The 27,931-nt window shown below is 32.7% G+C and overlaps 2 protein-coding genes across 2 annotated transcripts; both read left to right on the plus strand.

Annotated features, from left to right (window-relative positions):
* Nucleotides 1-513: 513 nt before the first annotated feature.
* Nucleotides 514-27,051, plus strand: LOC148604987 (uncharacterized). The gene is made up of 3 exons (XM_088550401.1): nucleotides 514-735; nucleotides 1,147-1,624; nucleotides 26,512-27,051. The coding sequence occupies exons 2-3, from the start codon at nucleotides 1,162-1,164 to the stop codon at nucleotides 26,931-26,933; spliced, it is 885 nt and encodes a 294-aa protein (XP_088406527.1). The 5' UTR covers nucleotides 514-735; nucleotides 1,147-1,161; the 3' UTR covers nucleotides 26,934-27,051.
* Nucleotides 22,474-24,067, plus strand: LOC148604988 (uncharacterized). The gene has a single exon (XM_088550718.1). The coding sequence runs from the start codon at nucleotides 22,532-22,534 to the stop codon at nucleotides 23,567-23,569; it is 1,038 nt and encodes a 345-aa protein (XP_088406844.1). The 5' UTR covers nucleotides 22,474-22,531; the 3' UTR covers nucleotides 23,570-24,067.
* Nucleotides 27,052-27,931: the final 880 nt, after the last annotated feature.

A 27,931-nucleotide genomic window follows, 5' to 3' on the forward strand; every position in this document is an offset into this window, starting at 1 on the left:
ACGTGATACACTAAGAAATCGTCTAAGAACATTAGGTTTTTTTTCATCATCGTCTGCTATGGTGGATGTTCACCTTAAAAAACAATTTGCAGAGAGCATGCTAGGTCCAGTCGTTGATCATCATCGAGCCCGCATATGGAGCCTACAGTCAGACCGTTCGTATCTGTATCGACTTTAAAAAAAATCTCGGGAAAAGAGTGTGGTAACTTTTCACTTTCTTTTAAGTTGTTAATATAATAAAGTCTCGAATGTACTTTCTTAAAAGTGGAACAAGGAAAAAGGGACATTTTTGGTACCGACTGTGTCTTTATTGTCGAAATTATTCTAGTAAAATAAAACTAAATAAAATGACAAGTGTTTGAAATTCGAAAAATCACTTTTTATCTCGACATGTCATCAACGGTTTTGGGTTGGGATGAATGTATGTTAAAGCTGACAATCAAAAAAGGTCACGCCAGGTAGCATTACCAAGCAAGGTGAGGATGGAATTTTTCCTGATATCCCATACACAGGTGAAGATTGCCATTCGTGCGTTTAAAATACACTTCACGCAAAATATCCCTTTAATTCAACTTGTAATGCTCTCATGAATCAACCCCAAGAACAGGGATTTTTACTTCGGATTCCTCTGTCTGTCAAAGAGGTATAAGTAAAGACCAACAACTGTCCAAACACTGGTACCACCAACAACCGAAGACCGATTGTCCATCGTTTTTGAAGATGTACCAACAAAAGGTAAATATTACTTTATGTGAAGATAATTGTTTACAAGTATCATTACTGGATTGAAGAGGGCTAAACGTCAGACAGATTAAAGTCATGAGGGTCGGCTGTTAATCGTTTGTTATTAATTACACCTTCTTAGGTCATTTATTGGCATAGTGTTTAAACGGGATTCAATATTCTCTGATATGACCCGGCTCGTGACTGAAAATCGTTACATTATAAATTGCAGAGATTAATTTTCTCTCTTGACAGTTCGTAAAGTCCGCCACTTTTTGACAGCTACCAAAAGATGGCCCTGATTCGACCATGTGACTAATTGCTTACACAAAAATTGACTTATTCTTCAATTTCAATTGTAATGAGGCCGTACTATGCAATCATTAGTTTTATATATCTATACAATGTCGTTTGTCATTCCAGGCAAATGATTTATAAATGATGGATGGACATAGCACGTATTATACGCAACCAATGTTTACAGCAGATAATTATGGGCCACCAGTTTCGTACCCAGCGAACCAGTCTTCAACATGTGCCTATCAGAGACACAATTTACAGGGACCGTACGGTGGTCAAACTATGACTGTTGTGGATGAAGCATTTCATAATGAATCTCAAAATGGCATATCACATCAAATTCCGATTGGCATGCAAAACATGCCCCAACGCCATACGCCACAGGTGGCTAACACAACACCAGCGCACATGCAAAATGCACATCAATTGAACAGTTCTCCGCTGCAAGTGTCTAAGCCACCTCCAGCGCATTCACAAAACGTTTCTTCATCGGCTCCTACAAGTGGGGGTCATTCCGGGAGTAACAGTCAGGATAATTTACAGTTTCCGTGGATGAAGACGACAAAATCTCATGCTCATCAGTGGAAAGCACAGTGGCCAGGTAGGATAAATTGCATTTTCTTGCTTAATTTATTCTAGTCTTAAAGTTATGCTCATCACCTGAAATCTCTGTAAATGTGACTTACAAATCAGAGATTCCATTAAAACAAGCTAAAATTATATTTGATTTACGGGTTTCTGTCAGAGTTTTGCATTACTTACATCAAAATAACTTTCATTAATAAATGACACTGCAATGTCAAAAAAGGGGGAGAAATGTGTGCAGTGTGGTATTGGCGAGAAATTTCTATATACCCAATTCTGCGGGTTTTCTTCCAAATGAGTAGAATAATATTATTAAATCATTATTATTCTGTTTAAAGAAAGATGATTACATTGTCAGGGAACATTTATAAATTACAGGAACTTATTTAACCCTCAGCAGTTCGATAGAATATAAATTTATCCATACTTGGATAGATCTATTTTCCACGCATTTATATTGTTTTTAATTATATTGAATAGTAATTTATTTTGTGATAAATTGTTTTTCTTGTAATGTGGTCATTTATTATCTGTTTCCAAGACTTGTGCACTTCGTTTGAAGGAGGGGGATTGTGTTTTTGATGAATAACTCGAGTACGGGTTAAAATTCGATTATGTTTGACTTCCTGTGGAATAAATGTTAAAAACTACAGGCTTTATTGTACGGTTATGGAAATATATACATATATAAGATCGTAATTATTATGGACAGTATTTTATGAAAACTTGTATACCAGATGTATGTAAGTTTGTGTGGAAGCTTTTGAAAGGAAAATTATTCCCTTGAAGTTCAAAAATTCTATTGAAAATTTGGATTTTTAGTAATATGGCATACATTTTTTCAAATGTTCTATAAACAGGATGGTGTAAGCATTTTATGGTATAAACATTTAGTGTTCATGGAAATTCTAAATCAAAATGGTTTTTGTTTTTGTTTTGTTTTCTATTTCCGCGTAATGTAAGAGAACTCTCTCCATTAAAATGAAATCAGTAGAAATCCGTTATCTAATACTAAATTCGTCATGTCTAATGTTTGTCTATTTTTCTCGATTTTTTTTCATTATTTTTTTTTAATGAATTTCTGTGGATTGATGAATTTTATGTTGTGGTTAAGAACTTTTCACTTTTTTTTCAAATTTGTAAAAACTCAAAACAATGTCAACTCACGATCTGTGGTCGAACGCAGTCAATTTATACTATATATCCTTTTCTGTCAATTAAATCTGGTAATAACTGTTATAGTTTTTCTCAATTCTATACTTTCATCAATTAATGTCACAAAATAAAAACTATATTTACTTAATTTTCTTCAGTTTTTAATGCAGAGATTAGGACAGAAATCCTAACATTGTCTGTCCCATATTTTAAAATTGTTTTGAAATTGTAACAAAATGTTATTGTTAGGAATAGTACATATTAGTCCTTTGTTCTCAATTTTTTTAAATTTGATAGCTTTAGAATATATAGATATTTGACATAAAGAATGTTCTATTTGTCGTAAATATTTAAGTTTGTTGAAGACTTTTTCGATACATACGTACGTATAAACTAATGCGTATATTTTCATAACATTTTCTTAAGACATATCGTAGTTAGGCCAAAAACAAATCTTGTTTCCTGTTACCAGCAAAAAAAATAGGATAGGTAGGTAGGAAAATATTTATTTGACATTGAGTTATGGGGAAACAATCAAGACTTTAATGGTTTGAGCCAAAATGGCCGTAAAATATTAAGGGTAGGCACAAAAAATAGGGTAGGTAGGGTAGCAGAAAAAAATAGACATTTTTTTTTTGCCTTATGGAAGAGTGTAACCTTTAAACATAAATATTGGATTATTCATTTTTAATATTTTATTTTCATATTAATGATCCAAAACTTTCTTTTAATTTAATTTCAATATGAAAACTATTCTTTTAATTTCAGATTTTTATTTTTATTTCCGTAACAAGCATTTAAAGGTGGAATTATCAAGCGACATTTAAGGTGACATTTGCTATCTATACAATCAAAATGTTTTCTTAAGTGAAACATTTATAAATAATTGTATATTTTTATACGTAAACGGTTGATGTGAAAAAAAAAACAATAATTAATGTGTAACCTCAAGAAAAGCAAAAAATTTGATCTGGTTATTATGCCTCTTTTGGACATTCAAAGGGGGGATGGTACTTTTTAATATCCACTTTTTAATATATACTAGTATTTGATATTAAAGCCTCGGACTTGTGTCGTTTGATTTCTACCATAAATTCGGTTCTTTAGCTAAATCTCTCTCGATTCATGTCAGTTTCTTTACTTTCGAAAAATTTACTCTTCCGCTGAAATTATTTAAGTGCATATGACGAATATTGTTGATATGAATTGTATATTAATTTTGGTCACTTTTTGTTTTTTTTTTTTAAAGAAAAATATTTTTGTGTAGAAATAAAAACAACTTGATATATAAATACTAAATGTTATGTTATGAATAGTGGTTCGGTAGGCGGGTGGTTCACGTCGTATATTTTGATCAGTAGTTCCACCAACCGTTAGAACAGACGGACTGACATATTTATCAATTCATAGATCTTTAATTTTTTTAAACGACAATGAAGACCACGTCATGATATTTGTGAAATTGTTATTATATGAGGATTTTACGTCCGTCCGCCAAGATTTTGATTTATTTTGACTACAAATTCATTGAATATTACCTTTTTTGTCCAGTTTTCGAATGAAATTATGCACGGATGGAGCCACATATTTTAAAAAAAGGGATTACAAAAGGGTCCAAGAAATTGGGTTTCCAGGCCATTGTTTATTAATTTTAGCAAACTTTCAACCCAAGGGGTTCCAACCCCTGCCGACTTCCAAACTGCATCCACCAATGTAGTATGACCCAAAAGGTCACGAAAAATTAAATACTCCACATACTTAATATTTTTACAAAGTTATATTTTATCTTTCACCACGACAGTTATCTGTATTAGAGGAACAGTAAGATGTATGACTAATCATGTATCCTTACACAGGCAAATATGAAATTCATGTGAAATTCACATGAAATTAACATAACTTCATGAGAAATTCACTAAACACGAATTTCATGTGAACGTTTCGTGTGAATTTCACGTGAACTCTGTCACTTAGTTAATTTGCTCAATTCAGGTGAAACTCATGTGAAATTCACGTGAAAATCACATGAAATAATTTTGCCTGTGTAGTCTATGTTGTGAATACTGTATGGTATAAACGGTTTTATCCATGCCAACTGACATAAGAGAACATTTAAGTTTCAATTTCTGTTAATATTTCCTCTTCAGAAGTCCCTCAAGTTATTTCCCACTAGCAGGTATATATTATTTGTTTAATAATGACCTGTTTAAGGGGCAAGTAAGTGTTTGTTATTTCAAACAAGATCTTTCATCAAACTAAACACCCACCATTTTAGAAATATCTATTCATATCTTTGCTAACATTTTCATATCTGTATTTGATTTTGGTACTGTTTCTGTCTAGTTATATTCGTTTTTATTTGATCTGGAATTAGTGAGTTTTAAATCTAACCTCAAAAGATGCAGGGGTCATAGTTTTATACTGAAAAGGAAAACGGTATTAGGGAAATAAGTAGACACGAGATGGAAACAAGACTATATCAAGGTTTATGTTTTTGTTCATTTATGCCAGGATGTACGTTTGTAAATTTTGAATAAATGAGGAAATTTAAAACGGGACAATAATGGAGCAAATACTTGTCACAAAAAACTCTCTCTTGGTTTTTACCCTTTTTTTTAATCATCATTTTTTTTCGTTGTATCTTTTCAGGTTTTGAAAAATTCACCTTGTCTTACTTAGCTTGTTCTAGAGTTTTGCTGGTATTGCAATCTAATCGAGTGTTTTAGTTTTAAATTTAACTCTTAACCTCCCAATACAATCTAGTCGGTCTCAAACTATAATAGTTATTCCCAACGCCAGAGGAAGTATGAAATATTTAGAAAATTATTTAATGGGAAAAACTTCCTCCCGATATACATGTAAAATTGCACATTTTTGTAGTCCTGTTGAAGACGTGTATTAAAGAACAGGAAATCATTAAAAAAAATCAACCGTGATAATATAATATGAAAATATTACAGGATTATAATACTATTAAAAAACAAATTGACTTATTTCAACGACTCTTTGCAAATAAATGAAGTTACAACTTCAAGCTCCCTGCATCGAATGGAAGGTGATTATAAATTGATGATATTACATTTGTTTACTTTATACTTTTTGATTAATTTTATATTTACTATGTTTTATTTTATAAGTTTGTACTTAACACATTTTGTTTGATAATATTGGTTATGTATTTTCAATGATTTAACAAAACGATCGATTCAATTTATGTGAATCTGGTTTTGAAAAATAACTGGTATATTGCACTGGCACTAATTATGTATGAATTTCCTACAAAATATAAATGGGTTGAACATGACATTTATATGACTTTCACGAGAACTTTATTGAGTTCTCGAAGTGTAAGCATAATTTCTCCGACTTTTAATTGTTCATGTTTTTCTTTGTTTTTTCCGTACATCTTGCAAATGTGCATTCATTTCAGTCGGTATGGAGGCATTATTTTATTTTTGATATCTTTATATTTATCCTATTTAAGTGTAAGTGTATGTAAGAAACAGGAAAAATGGAAAAAAATCAGAAACATGCATGTCAACACCCCACCGATCTGACAATAAATATCAAAAATCAAGGATACTTTCTCTATTTGAAAAGACCATTATTTCATAATTGCATCATTGGGTTTTTCAATTTTTTAATAGAACAATGAGGTTTTTGACAGAGTTGTATGCCCTTGAAATGTTTATTTTTAGTGCATTTCAGTGAAATTGTAACTCAATGGTCCAGCGTGATATGGAATATGTTGTCTATTTTCGTTGATTCTTTTATATACTTTATTCTGATAAACCGTTGTTGAAATAATGGTTTCAAACATATCAGTCATTACATATGGAATTGTATTACAGAGGTAAGCAACACATAAACAAAGAACAGTCAAGAACAATAAAAGAAAACACATAAAAAACAATTATACAATTAAGTAACCAGACAATACATTGAGAAGATATGTATGGCTATGTTATTCCAGAGAACTCATCTTTTTGTTGATAATTCTGACAAAAGAGCAAAGTTTTTTAAGCTTTGATTTTTTCTCATGTTCATTAATTCTTTAAACTTCAATGTACTACTGTTATTGAAAAATCTTCTGTCAATGTATTCCCTCCTTTTTGCTGTAAAATATTTACATTCCATTACATAATGATACTCATCCCCTATTGCGTTTTCATTGCATAAAGTACAAATTGTAATGATGCAAATAGTCAAATGACACTATCAAATGATGTTTTTTTTTCATGTCTCTCCTCACCTGCTGCCTGACTTCTACAAGGACTGACACTTAATGACTAGAAAATATAACTGCTTGCAAACCTGAGAACGACAAAGAGTCCGGTACATTTTTCACCTTTTTTACCAGAATTTAAGGTTTCTCTCATTTCAAATTGTTGTCGTGCACCCTTGCTGTGAGATAACAATTACATGCCTAAGTAATCTTACATGATTAAAGATTGCTTTGAATTTCTTTCCTCCATAATGATTCCAAGTCAAAAGCAGCTTGCCACCCAATTTCCGAGCATTTGCTTTGCAGACTTACTGAACTGCAATGGCGATACTTATAAGTAATAAACTGAATGAAAGACAAGAAGATCAATTCCAGGAGCTTCAAAAGTTTTGTTAATTTCAAAATAACATGTTCTACTATCTGATATTTTGTACTTTCCTCATAGGTCGCCTTTTAACACAAAGTATAGAATTATATGAAGTATAAATCTTCTCACTAACCATAAAGAAGTGCATTCTGACCCTCGGCAAAAATGTGGCAAGATAAAAGAATTGAAAAAAAACTTGTTTATTTGAATGACACTAACCATTCATTTATTTGTATTGTTGTTTAAAGAATTTGGTACAGAACTGTTATACTGCCCTCCCCTCCCCTGCACCCGTCGTCCGTTCGTCTCCAGTTCAATCCACAACTCCTTCCAAACCTACTAGAATATGGCGAAACTTTTTTTTTCAAATTTTTAACTCATGGTACGATTGTGCACTTCCTATTTTTTTTCATCTGAATGAGTTTCGGAATTTCTTGACGCATTGTCATTCGTCGACTAAGGCCAAACTCCTCTGAAACCGGTGGAAACGAATTCAAACAAACTTTCACACATTCTATAAAGCATGATGCCATTGTGCTCTTCTTACTTTGTTTTTTTTTCTCATCTGAAAGACTTCTTGGGGGAGGGGGTCCTATTCGATTTCTAAGAAGGGAGCTTGGAGTATTTGGAAAGCCTAACTACATACTTGGACTGGTCTGTACAAAGCTCAAGGAGGCCTTTAATTGCATTTTTGATCTCTTTGTCCATAAACTAATGGCATTCCTTTGATACTCGTTCTCACTGAATCAGTGTTTTATCATTGAGTCTAGATACTCTCAACCATCGACTCTTAATTTAACATGTCCTTGCCTTCAGTTTTTAAACAGGACTGTTCCTACCAGGCTCTTTTCTATAGATCAAAGTCGTTCGTCAAACCGAAACACTATGGGAATGAACACTTCACCGTAAGCTATAAGTTTATTGAACTACAAAAACAACTGGTTAGTTAATTGACAAAAAGGCGACAATGGTCGGGTAAACATTGTTGTCTTTGTAGCTCTAGAAAGGAACGGAGGTGGAGAAATGAAATGATAAAAGTTAAACAGTAGAAGTCGCCATACATTAGACGTTGGTAAAATGTTAATACCATGTTCTCATGTTACATCTTGGAAATTTATTTACATGGTAGTTGAAGATATTAGATTTTTATTATTTTTTTTCGAATCCATTTGTCTTTCATTAGGTTAAAGCCATTATGTTAAACTTAAAAGTTAATTACTTTTACATGGTAGTTGAAGATACTTGATTTGATTTTTTCACAACTCTGTTTGTCAGTACGTCTACTGTTCACTGTCCATTATTTATGAAGGGCCTATAACAGTAATATTTTGAAAAAAATCCCGCCTTATTTTGTTTACTATTTTATTATCTAAGAATGGTCTCATAACTGAACGACATTCAAAAACTAACATGGCAGGATCTTTTAATTTGGATCCATTACCGTCCATTAAAAACATCTAAATTACTTCGGATTATAAATGTAAAAGGTGATGTATCACTCTCGGCATGATAATAAACTTTAAAAAATAGTTCTCCATTTCAATTTCCTCTAACTTCCCAAGAGAAACAGGCAGTATTACTAGAATTCGAGAGACACAAAATGCCTTAAATTCTGATTCCATGCATGATTCTCATTGATACACGTATTTCCAAGATTAGGTTCGCTTGGAGTCTATTTTTTTTTTTTTTTTTTTGGTTTGTTTGTTTTGTTTTGGTTTGTTTTTGGTTTTTTGTTGGTGGTTTTTTTCACGTAGAAAGATGAGTTATGTGTTTGGGCAACCTTTGTAGGGTGGGGAACAACTCTGGGTGTCTACCGATGAGTGACAGTAACTCTTTGAACTATCATTTCCGAATTTATACATATCCTTTTCTACATCAAAAAAGGCAATTTTTAAGATCACAGCATTAAGTTTACTGAACCCAACCTGATAACCTCGGTGCTTTTAAAAACACCCTGCTTTGATTTAAATCTTCTTTATATTTTTGTGTACTTCAAAGTTTATTTCGATCTCGTAAACCAAATGAAGATAAATACATAACCCCGAAAATTGACTCAAACCGAAAAACGTACCTCGCCTTCTGTGTTTATAAATGTTGTGAAAACTTTCAATATATTCAGGCCGCGTATCTAGTATTAGTAATATTGAATCTCTACATATGTAAAGAATACTTGTCCTCGTACATAATTTCTTTTTTACTTTGTCATAAATTTGGGATCGGTAAGCTTTCACTTTGTGACGACTATTTGCATTTACACTTTTTTTAATATGCATTAGAATCCAAATTTACTTTCGAATATAGACCTGAAAATTGATAATCAAATGCATTTATGTTTTATTTTTTGGTTTTTATATGAATTCATAACACGTGCCTGAATGTTTGGTATTGCTCTTTGTTTGTTTTATTTTGTCTTGTTTGTTTATTTTGTTTGTTTTATTTGTCTTGTTTCGTTGTTTTGTTCTTTTTTTATTATGTGTTGTTATTCAACAACTGTTTAACAAACCTGTTCCCCTATATATCATGTGTCGATGTATTTTTTTCGGTTTTGGCTTTTTTTTCTTATTAACTTGCAGGTCAATAATAATCATGGATAGTCTGTCTTTAGATATGGCATAATACTGTTGTAAGCTCGATGTTTTGTTGTCCTTTTATTGACTAAATATTGAGTATACTAAAATGTGTTTCTATGTAACTTTCGAAGCAGTTTCAATATACACAAATTGCAGCTTGTTCTTTCTCTCTGTTATGGGTCATTAGTCTAACTGATTTATATGCAAACAGGATTCTAATTCACTTTCTATTTCTGTTGTTATGTAAAATAGTGAAAAATATGCATTTGTGTTTGCATATATATTTAATACTGCCACACTTATCAAAATAATATAGTGAGTATAAAAAGAACAATACAATGTTTGTTTATTTATTAAGGCAGCTATCTTAAATAGTTTGGAACAAATGTATAGAACAAACATTTCAAACGATAGAAACATCTTCCGGGAAACTGGTCTTGTCAAAGTCCATGTTTGGTGCCACCGTAGTAGATTTAATTAAATTTATATTACAGCACAATACAACAATTTGGTTGCTAAACATGTCATTATGCGTATGATTTGAAGCAGTAGAAGCAATATTGAGAACGATAATCTAACTGCGATTAGGAACTAGTTCATACACCCGCATTCGCCTGTCATCGAAGTGAAGTGCAATGAAACGACGGCCATGATAAATTACTCCGCTCGTCAATGAATGAAAAAGCCTATTTAAATCTTATCCAGGGAAAGAAATGTAGCCGGGAAACAGCTTGACAGTCGAAAGACGTTTTCTTATGCTTTTATTGTTTGTTGGACATCTGAAGAAAATACAAACAGTAGAAAAGTAATTTATTTGACTAGTCGTATAACGTGAAGAAAAATATAAAATCCTGAATGATGTCATGATTGTTTGAAAAGTCTGATTTTATTCCAGGGTAAATACAAATATTTGGCAGAAATACAATGTTCGAAATTTATACAATACGTTTTAACATAAGGAAATAGAATTTAACAAAAGAAAACTTGAAGCGACTTACTCGGTAAACTTTTCTTTACGTGTTTAATTTACTGGACCGTTTTACAGTGGTTGTTTGTTTATATTTTTTTTCCGTTTTTTTTTTATTTTAGGCAGCTGCTTAAATACAAAAGACATAAATAACCGTGTCTTACTGTAATACATTGCTGTCTGATTTTAGTATTACCAACCTCACGCGTTCTAGATTTTGTTAGGGAACTTTCATTGATTTGCATTTAGTGGGCTTGTAGATTCTAGAATAGTATAAAAACTTGTTTTTTTTTTATTATTATTTTCAATGCAAGTCAATGAAATTACATTGTTATTATGTTCCTTTAAGTGATTATTTTAATTTTTGGTGTGGACGTTAAACAAATTATATTTATATATAGATTCTCTTTAGGTGATGTTTTACATTAAAGAGTTGAGAAAAAGTTAAATTCAAAAATAGGCTGAAGGTGAAAAAGGTATCTTCCAATAAACCCAGGCGCGGATCCAAGGACTTGCGTACCGGGCGTACGCCCCCCTTAAATCGGTTAAAAAAAAATTCACCGCAAGTTTCACCCCATAATATGTTTTGCCTTGCTTTGCACATCATTTAATTCAATTAACGCCCCCTAAACTCAAATCCTGGATCCGCCCTTGAAACCTGTAGAAATTTTGGAAAACGAAAAAACGGGAAACGTCTCGCAGATTTAATGATCGGGTTAGAACGGGAGAAAAATGATTTTCAACCAAGTATCCTACTGTTTTTTTTTTTTTTGCATGCATTGGATGAAATTGTTACATTGTTGTACAAATGTTACAGCGTCTTTGCACATAATCATATTAACTTATAAGTACAGGCTAACCAAAAAATAATTCATATAAAAAAGAAGCCTTCAGCCAAAATGGTTGTTTACTCTGTAGACAACCTTGGAGCCTTCAGAAAGTCACTTTAGTGTCAGTCCCTGCAGTACGTGAGACATGGTATAAAAACATCATTTTGATAGTGTAATTTGAGTATTTGCTCCATCAGAATCGAGGAAAACAGACAACATTTTCCATAACAAGCTGGACCATTGAGTTACAATTTCTTTGAAATGCACTGAAAATAAACATTTCAAAGGTAGATGACTGTCAAAAACCTCATGTTTCTAAGATTCTATTGAAAAATGCCTACGCAAAGCCAGTGATGCAGAGATCAAATAATGTTTTTTTTGCAAATAGAGAAAGTATCCTTGAGTGAAATTACATTGTCAGATCGATGTTGGGGTTTTGACATGCATGTTTCTGATTTTTCCCATTTTGCCTGCATGATTCTTACAAACACTTAGATTTAATGATAAAAATACTAATAAGATTTGTATCTAAAGCTGGGAAAGTAATAAAAGTAGTCAACATAGTAGAGTTAAATTATGTTGAGAAATATCTGCTACTTTTTTTTTATTACAGATCACAATATTAAAACCAGTCAATCTTTTCCTGCACTTTCCTTATATGCTTTATTTAATTTATTGATTCTCAAACCAGTAATTGGAGATATTAGATGCATTTACTATGCATAGAAAGTTGTTAAAATATGACTATATATCACCCATTACACGAGCCTTTGGAAAATCTATACTAAAAGGGCTTTGTGTGTGTACATGTATTAAGCGTCTCAGTGGTGTCTGGTGTCGGTGTGTATTGCCTCTTAAGCATGTTTTTCTTCATCTGTCAAGGAAGTATGAAATCTTATATGAAATCTCTTTTTTCAAAATGAGTTTTTAACTTCTGCAGCTACATGGTTTATGAAGTCCAAAAACTAATTTCAATTCAAAATATCGTGATTATTACACAGACAAGTGCTTTTTTAAGACACCGTACGATACAGCCTACATACTGTTTGTATTTGAAAGTCATCCTAATATTTGTTTTAGTTCGTGTCCATATGTGATACATGTACATGTAGAATTTAGTTTGCATAAATGGCACGGATGACTTTGTGATAGAAATCCCCAGTGGCGTCTTTGCATGTGCAAATTAACAGGCCTCAAGTACCTTGAAAATTCAATTAGATAATCGAAACTGCATGCACATGAAGTTCTGCAAATCGATTATATCTTTGTATTTGAAACAAACGAGTTCTATTCTAATGTCTCTTAATTTTTTTTTCTACGGTTTACATGTACTTTGTGAGAGTCCTTCACAAAAAAACAACAAAGCAATATAACTGAAAGATGTACACATTCCAATAGTCAATTAAAACATATTTTCTGCACAAATATGTTACGTAGTATTCAACAGGCTTTTGAAACATTCAACTTTACAAATTACGGTTATATTGGAATTTTGGCCTTGTAAATTAAAGACAGACATCTCTTACGGGTATTGATCCGTTTATACAATTCCGTTCCGACATTGTACACGAATTACCTCATTGGGACAGTAGAAAAACAAACACACTTGAGTTTTTCTACAAATTTTCTTCGTCATTCTGATGCATCAAAAGCGGAGCAATTTATGTAGAGGGATATTGCCTTTTATCTTAGCCAGTTTAAAAGCTTTGTATAGAATAAACATTCCCCTCAATGGAGGAAGTATACAATTGGAATTTTGGTATTTTCTTTGCAGACTCCAAATTAATCCGCTTTTCATTCTCAGCAAATACCTTCGGGAAACTTTGACATTTACGCCTAACCTCTAGTTTACTAGTTGGACCATCTTAAATTGTGATTAGGAGCGAGGTAACATTTTATCGTTTTCATCACGGATCAGTATTCGACCAAAACTGAACTTAACACTCGCTTTCACTTTGTCAGCCTAACTAGTAAACATATGATGAAATACTTTCATACATTGTACTTACAGGTATGAAACGTACAAGACTTAGACCACAAAACTTAAAAAAGGAATGTTAAGTCTGAACATATTTTAAAATGAATTAAAAGATTTTAAATGAAGCGATATTTGTTCATTGCGTACATGCCACAAAAATGCTAGTATTGACTAGCCTTTCATGAAACAAACGTATGGTTCTCTTCAGAACAAAATTAAGTCGTCAGCTTTTACCGTCTGTAAGTTTTTGACTGAAATAAACAGTATTCTAAGCATTGAAACATACAATATATAAAGTGTTTGTGACATAGGTAAGCATTTCTTGAACCTATTTTAAAAAGCTATTTTAAAATCACATTTTTTATTACTTTGCAAAGTGAACTTTGAAGGAAATTTACAGTGTTGCATTGTGGAATTGCAATTGACTCCAAGCAATCTGTTTGTTCGAGAGCATTGTTCAAAGAAAAATAACTTCGACAAAATTATACTTATAAAATTGCTTTTAGAATATAGTGTATTTCATTGTTATCCCCATGTTCTACTTTTAGCACATACGAGTACGTATAAAAATGGTAGCAAGTAAGTCCGTGCGCGTGTGATAATCTTTGCATGTATGCATTTTTTAAGTGACATGTTTTTCTTTAAAAGGCTCGATATAAGTAACAGTTTCAAACATTATGAAATACAAATTGAAATTTCCTTCTTAAAAGGACAAGATATAATCCATAACTTAGAGCAAGAAAAATTTAATGTTGATCCCAGGGACTATTTATTTGGGTAATAATTTTATAATCCGGCAACCACTTCATTTGGCAGACGTATTTTTTCGATTGTTGTACGCTTGCTGTGAAGTTTAGTCAATAATTTTACTTTTGGATGATAAATTGGGACTATCACATACTATAGGTGTTAAATGTTTACACTATGGACGTGTATTTTAACTTCAATTGGTCAAAATTACCACTCTCAAGTATCCCTAATCGAATGTGGGATTTATGCAGCGTGTTAGGAATATTGATAAATACCAAAAAGTCATGTTGTCGTAACACTAGAAAGAACGGGCGAAAACGTAATATTAGATAAGTTATTGTTCAACAGCTGACACGCTGAGAACTAGGGCTTCATTTTCTTTTCTATTTCACCTAAGATGAACTTGGTATGCTGTTGTGTTTAAACCTGCATTACTTCGCAATTTGGATAGCAAAATTATTGATCGGTTGATGTAAAGCCTGAAAGGGGTCCTCTCAAACAAAAAGAGAACTATAGATCTAAAGACGTGATTGTCAACTTATTATACTTAAAGATAAAAATGGAGCACCAAGATGTGAATATGGAACTCGCCATAATTTAAAAAGCTTCAGAACTTTACTCCTTTCCTATGAACCCATTCTGTGAAAATTAGGGTGATATCCTGGCTGTTATTTTACTGATCAAAGCTTAAACCTTGTTCCGTTTTAAAAACAAATATATGATGTATTTTCTTGTTGAATGTTGTTACTACATGACCGTAAGTGATAAGGGGAACAACATACTTAATTTTGTCTACTTTAGTTGAACTGACTGAAGATGTTTGGAGCCAACCATATTTTTTTTTATTATTTACTAGCTCAATACCCTTGTGCTTAAGTCTTGTTTTCAATATTTTGTATGAATTCCGTTACTCAGACCGAGTCTGCCGATAATTAGTCATCCTCTGTCACTCGAATCCGGTCCGGATATCCCATGAGATAGAAAGTGCTCCACCAATAAGACAAAACCTAGCAATTCACTGCAGAACTGCACTTTTTATCTAACTGGTATCGCTAATTACCACGACAAAAACATCCTGCAATGTACAGTTATATACATCATTTATTTGAAAACAAACACAATTTAATAGCTCTTGATAGTAGTAACACATTCGCTTAATAGGAAACAAATCCCTTAACGAGAGGTTGTGACTTCAATGTTTGCACAGACATGGTTTGGTCTCTTAATTTGTAAATATCAAACGACAGTATCAAATTCTAAAATGAGAGGTTATGGCCCCTGTTATTAGCTTGCTTAAATGTTATAAAACATTTATTTATGTTGTAACAAATACAATTTATATTAGGTATTGTGTAATAGTATCAGTAGTGCTCTGATTTATTGTTGGGTTAATATGTTAGGAACTTAAGAATAGTAGGGCGAGAAAACATTTTACAATTTAAAATACTGGGAGGTTCAGGAAATACATTTCGGATATAAAAAAGGTCTTTGATGTTTTTTTTTAAAATGACAGGCTGAATATTTTGCGTGTGGTTTACCCAAGAGACAATCTACATAAACCTCGCAATGTGAATTAAAACGATTGTCCGGCATGTTAAAATTTAAAAAGTCTTATCAAATTTGCAATTGTATTTAGATTAGTTGTCTGGTGATGTAGCAAGACAGAGAGAGGGACACACACACATGCAATATAACAACATTAAGATGAATAATCAAAAAAGCCTTGACCTGTAGTACTCTAAAAACGACACTAGTTTTCGAGCAAATTTACAGAATGGCAAATTTGCTTGGTCAGTTACAGATTCATCGAAACCTCTTAAATTGTATCAAAGATCTTTAATATTATTTCTCATCGTAATCAGCAACACTGGATTCAAACTTTTATGTCCCTGATTAATCCAAACATCTTGTGTTTCCATTTACCAGGACAACTAAGCATCAGCCAGGTCAGGTCAATGAGTCAAGGTTTACATTTGCACATTCTCCACAGAAGGAGGGGTCAGAGGGTTTTTTTACAATTTTATCCCGACTTTAACAGTGCTTCACCAATTTTAAGCTCGATAATGAAAGGTTTTTAATGTGTTTTTGCTTTTGTTTTGTTTTGTTTTGTTTTTGTTTTGTTTTTGTTGGTTTTTTGTCGTTCCAAGGGGGATTGTCATAACCTTGTAGCTACGGATAGGTATTGTGTCATTGGAATTGCTTTTTCTACCACGAAGTTTGAATTGCACGACCTCATATCTTTGACGAAGAGATTAGTCTATATACGACGGTCAATCTTTTTTAACCTTCTTGTATCGCCTAGTGGTTTTGATTTTTGAAACATGTATGTTCAAGCTTGTTTTTAGAAAAAATGGGGTCACAAATTTAAAAGAAAACAGGGACAAAATTGTAAATGTAAAACATGTATATCTAGCGTGCGCACCATTGTGGTATAAAAAGGGGTATTCTCAGAGTTTCACAGTGTCTGCAGTTCTGTTGAACCGTAATGTTACTGGTCCTTGAGGTTTTCCAACACTCTAAATTTATGAAATATCAGAGTCGGATAAACGGATTGCCCTGTCCATTTCCCTTTTCATCCTATAGTTTACATACACCCTACTTTCTCTTCTCGCAGGTGGCTCTTTATCTATTGAACGTCCTTTCCGTTGATAAATTTCTGTTTCGCGTTCCTCTTTGCATTCACTTAAGATATCTTCATAAATCAGTTGGTTTATACAACCCGTTTAAAGTTTTGTTCAAATCTAATCTCAAAATAGGGTAATATTGAACCTAAGAGTGATAATTTTACATTTTAATTATCTGTAAAACGTGAGGTTTACCGAGAGACCATGAAAAGGCAAGTAAAATGTCCACAATTTTTATAAACTTAAACTTCAGATTCATTTATCATAAATTTGAATTAAGAGATAAATTATCCCTAGCTTGTAACTACCTTTAAATTCAAATCTATTCTTTATGTTTGACATTTATTTAATACCTCTAGATAAACGGAACTGCCCCTTTTGTTAAAAGCTCGACGTGAGGGGTTTGATAAATTTTGAAATAATTTTTCAATAATTACATATGTCAAGCTGTGAAGGGTTAGTTGTCTTTGCCGAAAAATCATGAACTTCGAATCATGCTGTCACGAAATTTGTACAACATTGCAGAGAAGGATTTACAAAACAGCTATTTCTGCCAGACGTATAAATAAGCTTCCACGAAAAATGATTCTCCACTTAGAAGACTTAGCATATCGATAAGCCTCTTAAAATCTTGTCCATAGTTCCAAAAACTATAAATTCATACACTATAGAAGCGGAGATTGGGGAAAGGGCTTTTATTCTAAAATTTATTACATTATATATTATATACATCAATCTCATATAAGCATCAAAGAAACATGGATTGATTTCATTCCAATATCGTTATTTTCGATCACTCTCGATAGCTACATCCTAGCTCGTGAGTCGGAGAGAATTGATGGCGGCGAGGGCCTGAATTATTCGAGTTATTCGTCTCGTTAATTTTATTACATGCTATGATCCCCTTTTTGTTGCTAAATGTTTATGCGCTACGTGGATTACTATAATTTTAGCTCTGTGCACTCCTTTATAAAAACCAAGATTCGTATTTTACAAAAGTTGTTTGGTAAATGTCTGAGACACCCACCAAAGTAGTCATTAACGAGGTAGGCATAGGGTAAGTGACACAACTCTTACATATAATTGGAACGTTTGTATTCAGCAATTACATCAATTTCATGTAAGCTTCAAAGAAACATTGGATTGATTTCATTCTGATGCAAATGAAAGCTTGATGGGCTTTGGTGATTTGAATATGATACGAACATGTCAGTGATTTCAAAAGTTGTGTCCCTTACCTAGATTCTATATGTGTTGCTCAATTTTTCCAATCTACCTCATATTTAATTACGTTTTTCTCTGGAACACAACTTTCTATGTAGGAATCAACTACCTCTCAAAAAATACCGTGACATTGATATGATTCCAATTGGTCATTACCCGAGTAATGTGTCATAGATATACGTGTTATTTTCTAACCCTGACATTAAATGAACGGCACGGTGGTGTCTTGCAAGAGGAAGGGATTCGATCTTTTTACTATACTGGGGGAGTTATAAAGTTTTCTCCAGATTTATTGGGGTCAACGATGTTCGTTTGTTTGTTTGTTTGTTTGTGGTTTTTTTTCTTTGGTGTTCTAAGATTTGTTCTTTGATAAGTTGTTCTTTTGGTTTTCCGAACAAATTCCCCACGTTTATACGTGATGTTTCTATATCTAATCATCTATAGCATATAGTGACTGCCAAACGAAAAGTAGGGGGTGACTGATTATCAAATGTATATTTATTCCCTCTTTTTAAATTGCTCAAATTTAATTTTCTTCTTTATTGAATGATTGAACGCCTTTATATTGTGTTTTATCGTTAACTGAGCTTTACATATGACAATGAAATTCTTTCGTACATGATATTCTGACGCGATGGGGACGTCTCATTGTTGTAACCCAGGCGTATCTTAGATTCATTTGCCCTTTTGGACATTGAGCATCTAACGAACTCTTTGATATAATATACTTGATGAACAAAAGCAATAAATTTAAAGGAAACATTCCGTTGAATTAGTCTGTCGTTAGTACGGACTTAGACCGCAGAGGTACACAAAAATGAAATATAGACCCGGAAAAGAGATCGCTTATGATTTATGTACAAAACAATCTGATTCTTTGATTAAAACTTAGGCCTATAATGTGAACAATTCCATTTTTTGATTAAATTTCTCAGACACAAGTTACGATTATTCCCCAAATGTTAAAAGATTAACTTCCTATAGTATCATAATAAAGCCGAACCCCGGGGATTTATAAAGAACCATGATTCCATTCAACTAGTTTTAAATTGTGTAACTAAATATTAACTAGATTATCAGTATAAAACATATGTCTATTTTTGTTGGACCTAAAATGAAGAAATAGTTTGGTCGCATGGCGTATTAATACCGGTTATTTGGTAGCATCCGTGAGACGGGGTGACCAAGAACTATCTGTGTCATAAAAACGCTTGAGCGGAATTCTTGTTTGTCTCTGCCACAAATCTTTTGTGTATCTATTTGAACAAAAATTAGATTGATGTCTAGATATTTGAGTTTATATACGAAAATGTACAGACATACAGGATTTTATGCAATAAGAAAATCTCTGAATTTTTTCACAGTTAGTCATAGAAGAAATATTTTCAAAAACACAAAAATATTAAATTCGGGCATTATTGCAGTGTTTAAAAAGAATCTGTAACTCCTACTTATTTCATTCTTTTTTAAAATTTTGTTGAATACATTTTTTCCTAAAGAATTGTACCTTATTTTTCGAACGGATTTACCCTTGTCTTTTGTTTCTTCCGTGCATGCAATGTTATGGTTAAAACTGTAACATTGTAATGTTCACTTTCAGTATTTTGAATGTCTCCTTTGTATTTTTGTATTTTAAATTATAGGAGATCTTTGTACAAAATAGAAAAAAAACGACTTATATAAACTCATCTAAAGCAGGAGGAATCCACAACTTAGGAAATTTTGTCATTTTTGTGCACATAATGATTGGGCAAAAAGGGTGATTTATAATCAGGAACCCTCTTTATAAATTCTATATTAGAACCCAATTTTTGTACGAATTCTCTGGGTCTGCCCTGTATAAAGGTATAAACTTATTGCATTGCAAACAAAAACAACTTGTGACTCTCTCTTTTTATTCGGCATTTTTTTTTTAAATTCGAGATAATAAGTCAATGTTCGTGATGTAAGCGGTCTGTCACGTACATTGGCACGGAAGACAAACCTAACTTAATTGAAAGAAAACGTACACATGTTTATGTATAAGTGAAAGCAATTCTTATGGTTTTGTGTCGAACTACATGCATGTATATCGCATATCATTAACTTGGTTTCGGTCTTTTTTTTCTTTTTTTTTTTTTTTTTTTTTTTTGGGGGGGGGTATGTTTTAGTCGGTAGATATTAATTATAGTGTACCTCATTTCTAAAGGACATTATTTTGGGGGTGTTGTCCTTATAATTCTTTTTTCTTCTATTAACACTCTGGGATGGATCCAGAAATTTTAAAGAGGGTGGGTCAAGAAAAGGAGGGAGTTCAAGATATCATTTTCTCATTTTTGTCAAAATTTTGTACGAAATTAACAAACAAAAAATTTTAATAAGAGGATTGCAAAGTTCGGATCCCCATGGACTCACCACTGATACTAATTTTCCCCTTTTGTTATTTTATTCTCCTTCTAGGTAGTACTTCCGTTTATGTATTTACTATCTGGACTTCTAATAATCGACTTCTGCGTGCATGTTGTTGATATTTTTATTCCATATCTGTCGTATTATTGTGACATTATTTGTGTATCAGTGGGGTTACTCTAACACAGTTGTACAGAGATAATTCAAATATATATTATATCTAAAACTTTCATTAAAATGAAATTTATCAAACATGATTTACATGGCATTAATATCGACTGACTAGATAGATTTTTTAGATTAACCTATTGATTATAAATGGCCCGTCTTTTTGGGGGAAAATAACCTTATCAAATTTTCTATCTATAGTATAAAGATTTGTTTTTTTGTTTTGTTTTTGGGACGTTTAATTTCATCATTTTTTATCATAAACCTTTTTTGTGGATGAAACAAACAGCTTAATGGCATGCATTTTACAACCGCGCATGTTTACATGTATGAACTGAACGGCGGAAATTACATCATAATCAAGACATATCATAAAAAATAGGAAATTTCTAAACACTAAGCCTTTTATATTTTGATTTTCACGTATTTTGGTGTGAACACAGTTGATTTTTTTTGTCTACGTCAAATAATGTGTATATTTTAATTTTAGATAATCCCTCTTTTAAGAAAAAACATTCCTGGAAATACCGGTTTTAGATTCTAAACACTTGCGAACACGGCCGATTTTTGTTGGGGTTTGTCCGTATTTTAAATGACATTTATTTTAAGATAAGGAAATTGCCAATATAGAGTTACTCTTGAAGTCTTCACTGATGGACTCTTTATTCAGAACTAATGTTTGTCGTTTTAAACAAATAGTATTCCCCCAAAAACATATTCTCATTCGTCCATATGACAGTTTTTCATGTTCAAATCTCTACTCAGGATTACTTTTTTTTTTGTTTTCAAGAAATATCGTTCCAAAATATTCTTATTTCGAATCGTCCAAATGTTACAGAAATAGTTCTGTACCCCTTAATGACCTTTACTGGTAACTTTGGTGGCATTTCATATATCGGGGAAAGTTTTGCCTCATACAACTTGTATCAAACGACTGGTTTTGCAATTATATTTTTCATTATTGTTTCAATAGTTTAAAATCAAATTATGTAGCGCAAACCTGTTCATTTGTTATATGAATTTACTTTGTTTTGTAGATAATTAATTTTCATATACAATTTTACGATTAAATCAGTCTTTACTACATGACATGTAAGAAATATAAAGTAGTGTTTGTTTTATGAGGCCAATTTTGCATTCATCTAACAAAAATAAATTCTGCCAGAATTCTTGATTTCTTGCAATCCCTCGAATTTGAATGATCAATCGAATTACTTCTCTGCCCTCGATAGTTTATCTTGAATTTATTAATTGTCTGTTTAGACCATGTTTATTTAATTATATGTATTAGGTTATTTATTTACAATTTCTTATAAACATCCATTCATATCATTTTATCAAATGATATCACATTCGTATTTTTTGAAACCCCAAAAATGACACGTTTTGTTAAAAAGATAAACAAATATTGAAATATACCTAATAGTAAATTGAAACCACATCTCTTTTTAATTCTAAATTAGGTTCGGAAAAGTAATTTTTTACTTGTTGTATGGTGCCTAATTTCCTTATACAATTGGCATTTTTTAACATCAATTGTCTTTAAACTGAAAAATACGGAACTCGTGAGCTGGCCGTTAACGACTTTCGGAAGTTGAATTATGTCGTTCCGTGACGTAATACACCCTACGCCTGAACGTGAATGTAAACAAACTGAAAGTGCGAGGAATACTTGTAATGAATCAAAAAGGCAAAGTCCCTGGAGTTAGACTTCGATTTAATCAAAAAGACCAACAGTTTCCAGAAAAACTCTATGATGTTGCAAACGATGGCTATTTGGTGAGATGGAACGGCTGTGGAACAGCTATTCAAGTGGACGATCCCGATAAATTTGAAAATGAAGTAATGAAATGTTACCCAGGGTTTTTGCAAATTCCGTCATTTGCAAATTTTAGACGACTATTTCGGGAATATTCTTTTAATCGCACGCTCCTCGATGACGGAATAACTCTCGAATTTTCTCATCCGTATTTTTCTCATGGATTCAGGGAAGGTTTGTCTGAAATTCGCACAAGAAGGAAGTCGTTTTCAAAACCAACCCTTGACATTTCGTCTTTTCAAAGAGATGTGAATCTTTTAAACGATGACGACAACCAAGAATGTCGACGCTACCGTACGAGGCGCAGTCGTCTTACAAAAACAAAACAGAATAAGAACGATAACTCTAGCCAATCACAAACTTATTCAAATAGCTCAACATTTATAATTAATGACGGTTTCCAGGGAGATGAAAGTAATGACAGTATACGAAATAAATCTGATAACAATGTGAATATAACTGAAGAAGAGAAGGTCACTGAAAACGTCGACTTGCCAAAGGAACCTAAGAAAAATACATACAGTTCCGTCTCATCAGAAGTCATGAGGCTTTTCATCAAAAATGAATTCACTTTCGAAGATTTCTGTGCATGGGCAGAGAGAAACCAATCAGATTTCATTATTAATGCCAACAAGCATGACATTTATGATGCAATTAATAGACAAAATGACTATATGAACCAATCGCTTGCTTACAATCATTTCCACACTGGAAGTCAGATTACAGACAACCAGACGATGGAGGAACCATGTGGACAATGTAGATGTTGCAGGGCACATCAACATTCTTTTGATACTTTGCTTTCGTCACGAGGAGATGTTTCATGCGATTTAACAAATTATGGAGACGTGTACATGTCATATGGTGATCAGAACACTGCATATACTGCTATTTGATCCTATAATTTGATTTTAGTATAGCACCCAGTAAGAACCGTTCAGTCTGCCGTGTGAGCGTGTTATTTATACGCGAAAACTCATGACTGCGTTCCTAGATTTAGGCAGTAGTCGCGTGATACTTTTTTGGTATTTTTCTTAAATTGCCTTATCTAAATTGTCGAAAGTTAGTTACAGTTAACAAGGAATACTAAAAAATATAGATATTATAAAAAAAAACTTGTCCTAGAAAGTCTAGTTGAACTTTTGTCTGTCTGCATGGTTCTTAGACAGACTTATATTTCAAACTGAATAATAGCACAGAAATGTGTAAAAATCTGTGATCTTGCAACCTCTTTTATAATGTATTTTGTATCTATTTAGACAAAGCAGAAAAAAGCATAAATGAAATGTATATATGATGATTTTATATTTCGTTTATTGTTAATGTTGAAATAAAAATTTTTTATAAAAAAATGTACATTTTAAAAATAAAATAGTATTTTATTGTTGTTTTAATTCATGGTTTTAGTGTCTTCCTTTACATACAAAAGAGCAAACATAAACTAAGGTGGACCGATTCAAAAATTAAGAAGTATCCCAAACAAAACAGTATTCACCCCTTTCACTTATGTGGTAATAAATAAAGCGTCTCTTAATTTCAAAATGGCACCAATATTTCCTGAACTTGAAAAAAAAAACACAGATAAAATGAATACAGTAATTACGAATTACTGTGGTTTCCCCCGCCTGCACAGTAAATGTAATCCATGCCATACTTTATTTTTTTTCTTTTTTTAATAGGCATCTACGGCTTCTTTCTAGACGGGGCGTATGTATATATTATATATCGTCCGTCATTCACACTATGCACAATAATTCAAAACAAAGCTTCCACCAAATTTCACGAAACTTCGGTGTATTGTTTCTTTTTATTCATGACAGATGTGGGCTTCCTTTCGATTTAATGAACTACCAATCCTACATTTTTGAGTTAGGGGTCTTCATCATTAAAATGGGTTGATTTTCTTGGACAATAACTTAAAAGGGCTTCATACAATATCAACAAACTTTGCTTAATTATGTATGCCAGTTGATGCTCCCTTTCAATATCGTATTTTATATTTCCGAGTTACATAATGGGATTATTTTACGATTGCTATATCATATCTGATCGAATACTTTAAAAGAGACGAGCGTATCATGGTCTGAAGACACAGCTGGGTAATGGTCTGAAGGCACAGCTCGATCATGGTTTGAAGGCACAGCTCGATAATGATCTGAAGACACAGCTCGATAATTGTCTTCCTGAACCCTCCCCCCCCCCTCCAAAAAAAAGAAAGAAATCCGATGTCTCTTTTATTATCTTATGTCTGCTCGCTTGTTCTTGGGGTTCCCTGTCTGTAGTTATCATTTTGTCGGTCAACAATTTGTGATCGCTATAATCAAGCTGTTACACTGGAAGTTTGTTCATTCCATGTACAGACCTGCGTATTTAGTTTTTTGAACTTGAACTAAGATTAATAAGCTATGGGAAATAGGACAGACTAAAAGATCAGAGAAAGATATGCATGATTAGGCAGAGTACCATTCGATATTTCGGAGATTTTTACGCAACGTGTGGAAACAATTTTTTTTCAATAATAAGCTTAAGCTATTAAAAGCTGGTTGTAAAACATACAAGTTTGACACATTGCGGGCGACAAAACATTTTTTACAAAACTATAGTCCCCCCACCCACAAATGGTTGCCGTCTTATCGGATAAAGCCGTTATTATATATGGTGCAGAGGGCACGCAGGACTGCATCTCTTTGAAAAGGATTAAATCAGATACGATTTGATTGAAAAATATTCTTGTGTTAAACTATTGATTGCTTTTTAATGTACAAGAAATAACCCTTCTTTTTTTTTTTTTTTTTTTTTTTTTTTTTTTTTTTTTTTTTTTTTTTGGGGGGGGGGGGGGTGGGGGGTTTCAAAAACACATACAACTAAATACAAGTACCGGTAACCGGGGGGCGGAAGCTTGGGATAACACGTTTCATCTTATTGGTGAATTGTTAGACTTAGCGCAAACTATATATAGCTGTGTTCAAGACTGAAAAATTGCCGGAAAAAATAGTTGGGATATTTGTAATGATGGCCCATGATGACCTCAAGTGTTGTGGTCAGACTTGATAGTCTATCTCACACTTATATCGTGTTTACTTTGAAATTGTGATTTCGAATACAGCATGTTTTGATCTTAACTTCAGATTTGGTGTTTATAATTTAAGAGTGTCCTAATGGATTATCGCCTCAGCGTGGTCTATTTACCAAAACACCTTTGTATACACAAGATTAGACCGAAGTGACCGGGGTCATGAGATCCAACCTTTGATATAAAGTATCGAACACTTGAGAATTATTTACAAATTTGTCCATCGTCTCAACTCTCCTGACGACAAGACATTGATACTGCAGAGTTTTTCTCTTTTAACTCTGTATTGTAAAATATTTCTGTCAAAAAATGTGAGAAATGCCTTTGAAAATAATATTTATTTACGACTGCTCAGGGAGGTATAAGGGAGGTAATTCAAATTATTAAAAGCGGGCAATTTGCGGTGTATAGTTATAGTAAATTGGAATTACATATTTTTGTTCCTGGAACAACTTACATGATTTTAATTGGAGTGTTTCACGGCTTAAAATAAACAAATAATCTTCATGCTGAGATTTTTGAAGCATATATAAAATCCAGTCTACTTGCTGTATTTTCATATCACTTTATAAGATTTTCTGAGATATCATTTTTTTCAAGCATTCACAATATGTCTTCTTTTGTTATACAAAATATCGATTTTCGCTTTTATGAATATGGGAATCCGAGGAAGTGTGGAAAAAATACACTTTATTCATTTAAGACGGCGGTACGTGGACTGCGGTCACTGGTTCATATTACTTAACGTGTTTTTGTTTGTTTCAGGTGCCCAGTTCTCCATTGAAGATGAAAATAAAAGAACCAGAACTGCTTACACTAGAGGACAATTATTGGAACTTGAAAAGGAATTCCATTTCAATAAATACATTTCAAGGCCGCGAAGAATTGAACTGGCCGCCATGCTTAATTTGACTGAAAGACATATAAAAATATGGTTCCAAAATCGACGGATGAAATGGAAGAAAGATGAGGCAAAACGTCGACCACGACCTCTATCGTCGTCCGATTCAACAAAGAAGGATAACCCCGAATCTCCAGACTCTCCGTCTTTAACTGAGTTGTCTCCCATTTCGAACTGCAGTAAAATTTCGTCGCCATCACGAAGTGATGTTGATAGCCCAAAATCTTTAGGGAGAGAATCTTTTACCGATCTTAAAAAGCCATCTGTGAAGCAGGATTCTACGTGAAAGTGCTTAATGAGTGGTAAAGAATATTTCATGCGCGCAGAGATCGCGAGAGCTTGGTTCATTTGTTTTTGTTACCACCCATCTTGTTTTATATCAGAATAATTTTATAGCAATGTCATTTTCGTCGTCCTGTCAGTACACAAGTTTACCTTCGCCATTTGTTAAATTCAAATTGGAATTGATTCATTTTAGCTAATCATCACAAAAGACATTGATTCTATGTCTACAAAATGATTTAAACAACATCTCACATAAAACATGGCACCAGTAATCAAAACACACTCCAAATTTTACAGAGAAAAACAATGTTTAAAAAAAGAAACCACAAAACGTGAAATTTTAGCTTGATTTTGTTTCATTTGATTGATTCAACTGACAAATACACACTGACCTGAATTTACACATATTTATACAAGTAATTCAGCAAGTGTAATATATGGATTCGAAGGGGGTAGAGGATTTTTGTTTTAAATGTCCTCCTTATTTCCGAATCATTGCTTGCTGCAGAAAAGTCCACGTACTATAACAATCGACGATTTCAGAAAAAAAACTTTCGGAAATGGATTCGGTTTTAAATTATTTCACTGGTATTATAAAAGAATGTGTTATTATATAGTTCACTGATAAGATGGGAACGAGAAGCACATTTTATTATTCTATTTCTCAGTAAGAAAATTTTATTGAAGGAATAGTTCGTGTGCATTCTATGTAAGTTCCTCAATGCTTTGCAGTTGATGCATGGGATAATTTGATGAAAAGCTAACAACAGCGCTTAAATCCGACCATAACACAGTAAGTCGTTTCAAACTGAATGAAGGAATAAGGTTGGAAAGTAGGATGATGTTAGGGTTATAAAAAATGTACATATGCTCAATGTACACACGTACACCTTTAGTTCATCTTTTAAAATCGGACTCTCATCTTGATTTAAAATGTTAAAATGACTTAAAGTAATGACATTATTGACAAGTTTTGCATGTCTCATTTTCGAAGATAGA

This window comes from Perna viridis, chromosome 10, assembly GCF_037379345.1.
Source record: "Perna viridis isolate PV_CMFRI_1.1 ecotype Kerala chromosome 10, ASM3737934v1, whole genome shotgun sequence".
Taxonomy (NCBI): Eukaryota; Metazoa; Mollusca; class Bivalvia; order Mytilida; family Mytilidae; genus Perna; species Perna viridis.

Coding starts and splice junctions, on each gene's coding strand:
- LOC148604987 (XM_088550401.1), top strand. CDS start 1,162: ATGATGGATGGACATAGCACGTATTATACGCAACCAATGTTTACAGCA. Junction 1,625..26,511: donor GTGGAAAGCACAGTGGCCAG/GTAGGATAAATT, acceptor TGTTTGTTTCAG/GTGCCCAGTTCTCCATTGAA.
- LOC148604988 (XM_088550718.1), top strand. CDS start 22,532: ATGAATCAAAAAGGCAAAGTCCCTGGAGTTAGACTTCGATTTAATCAA.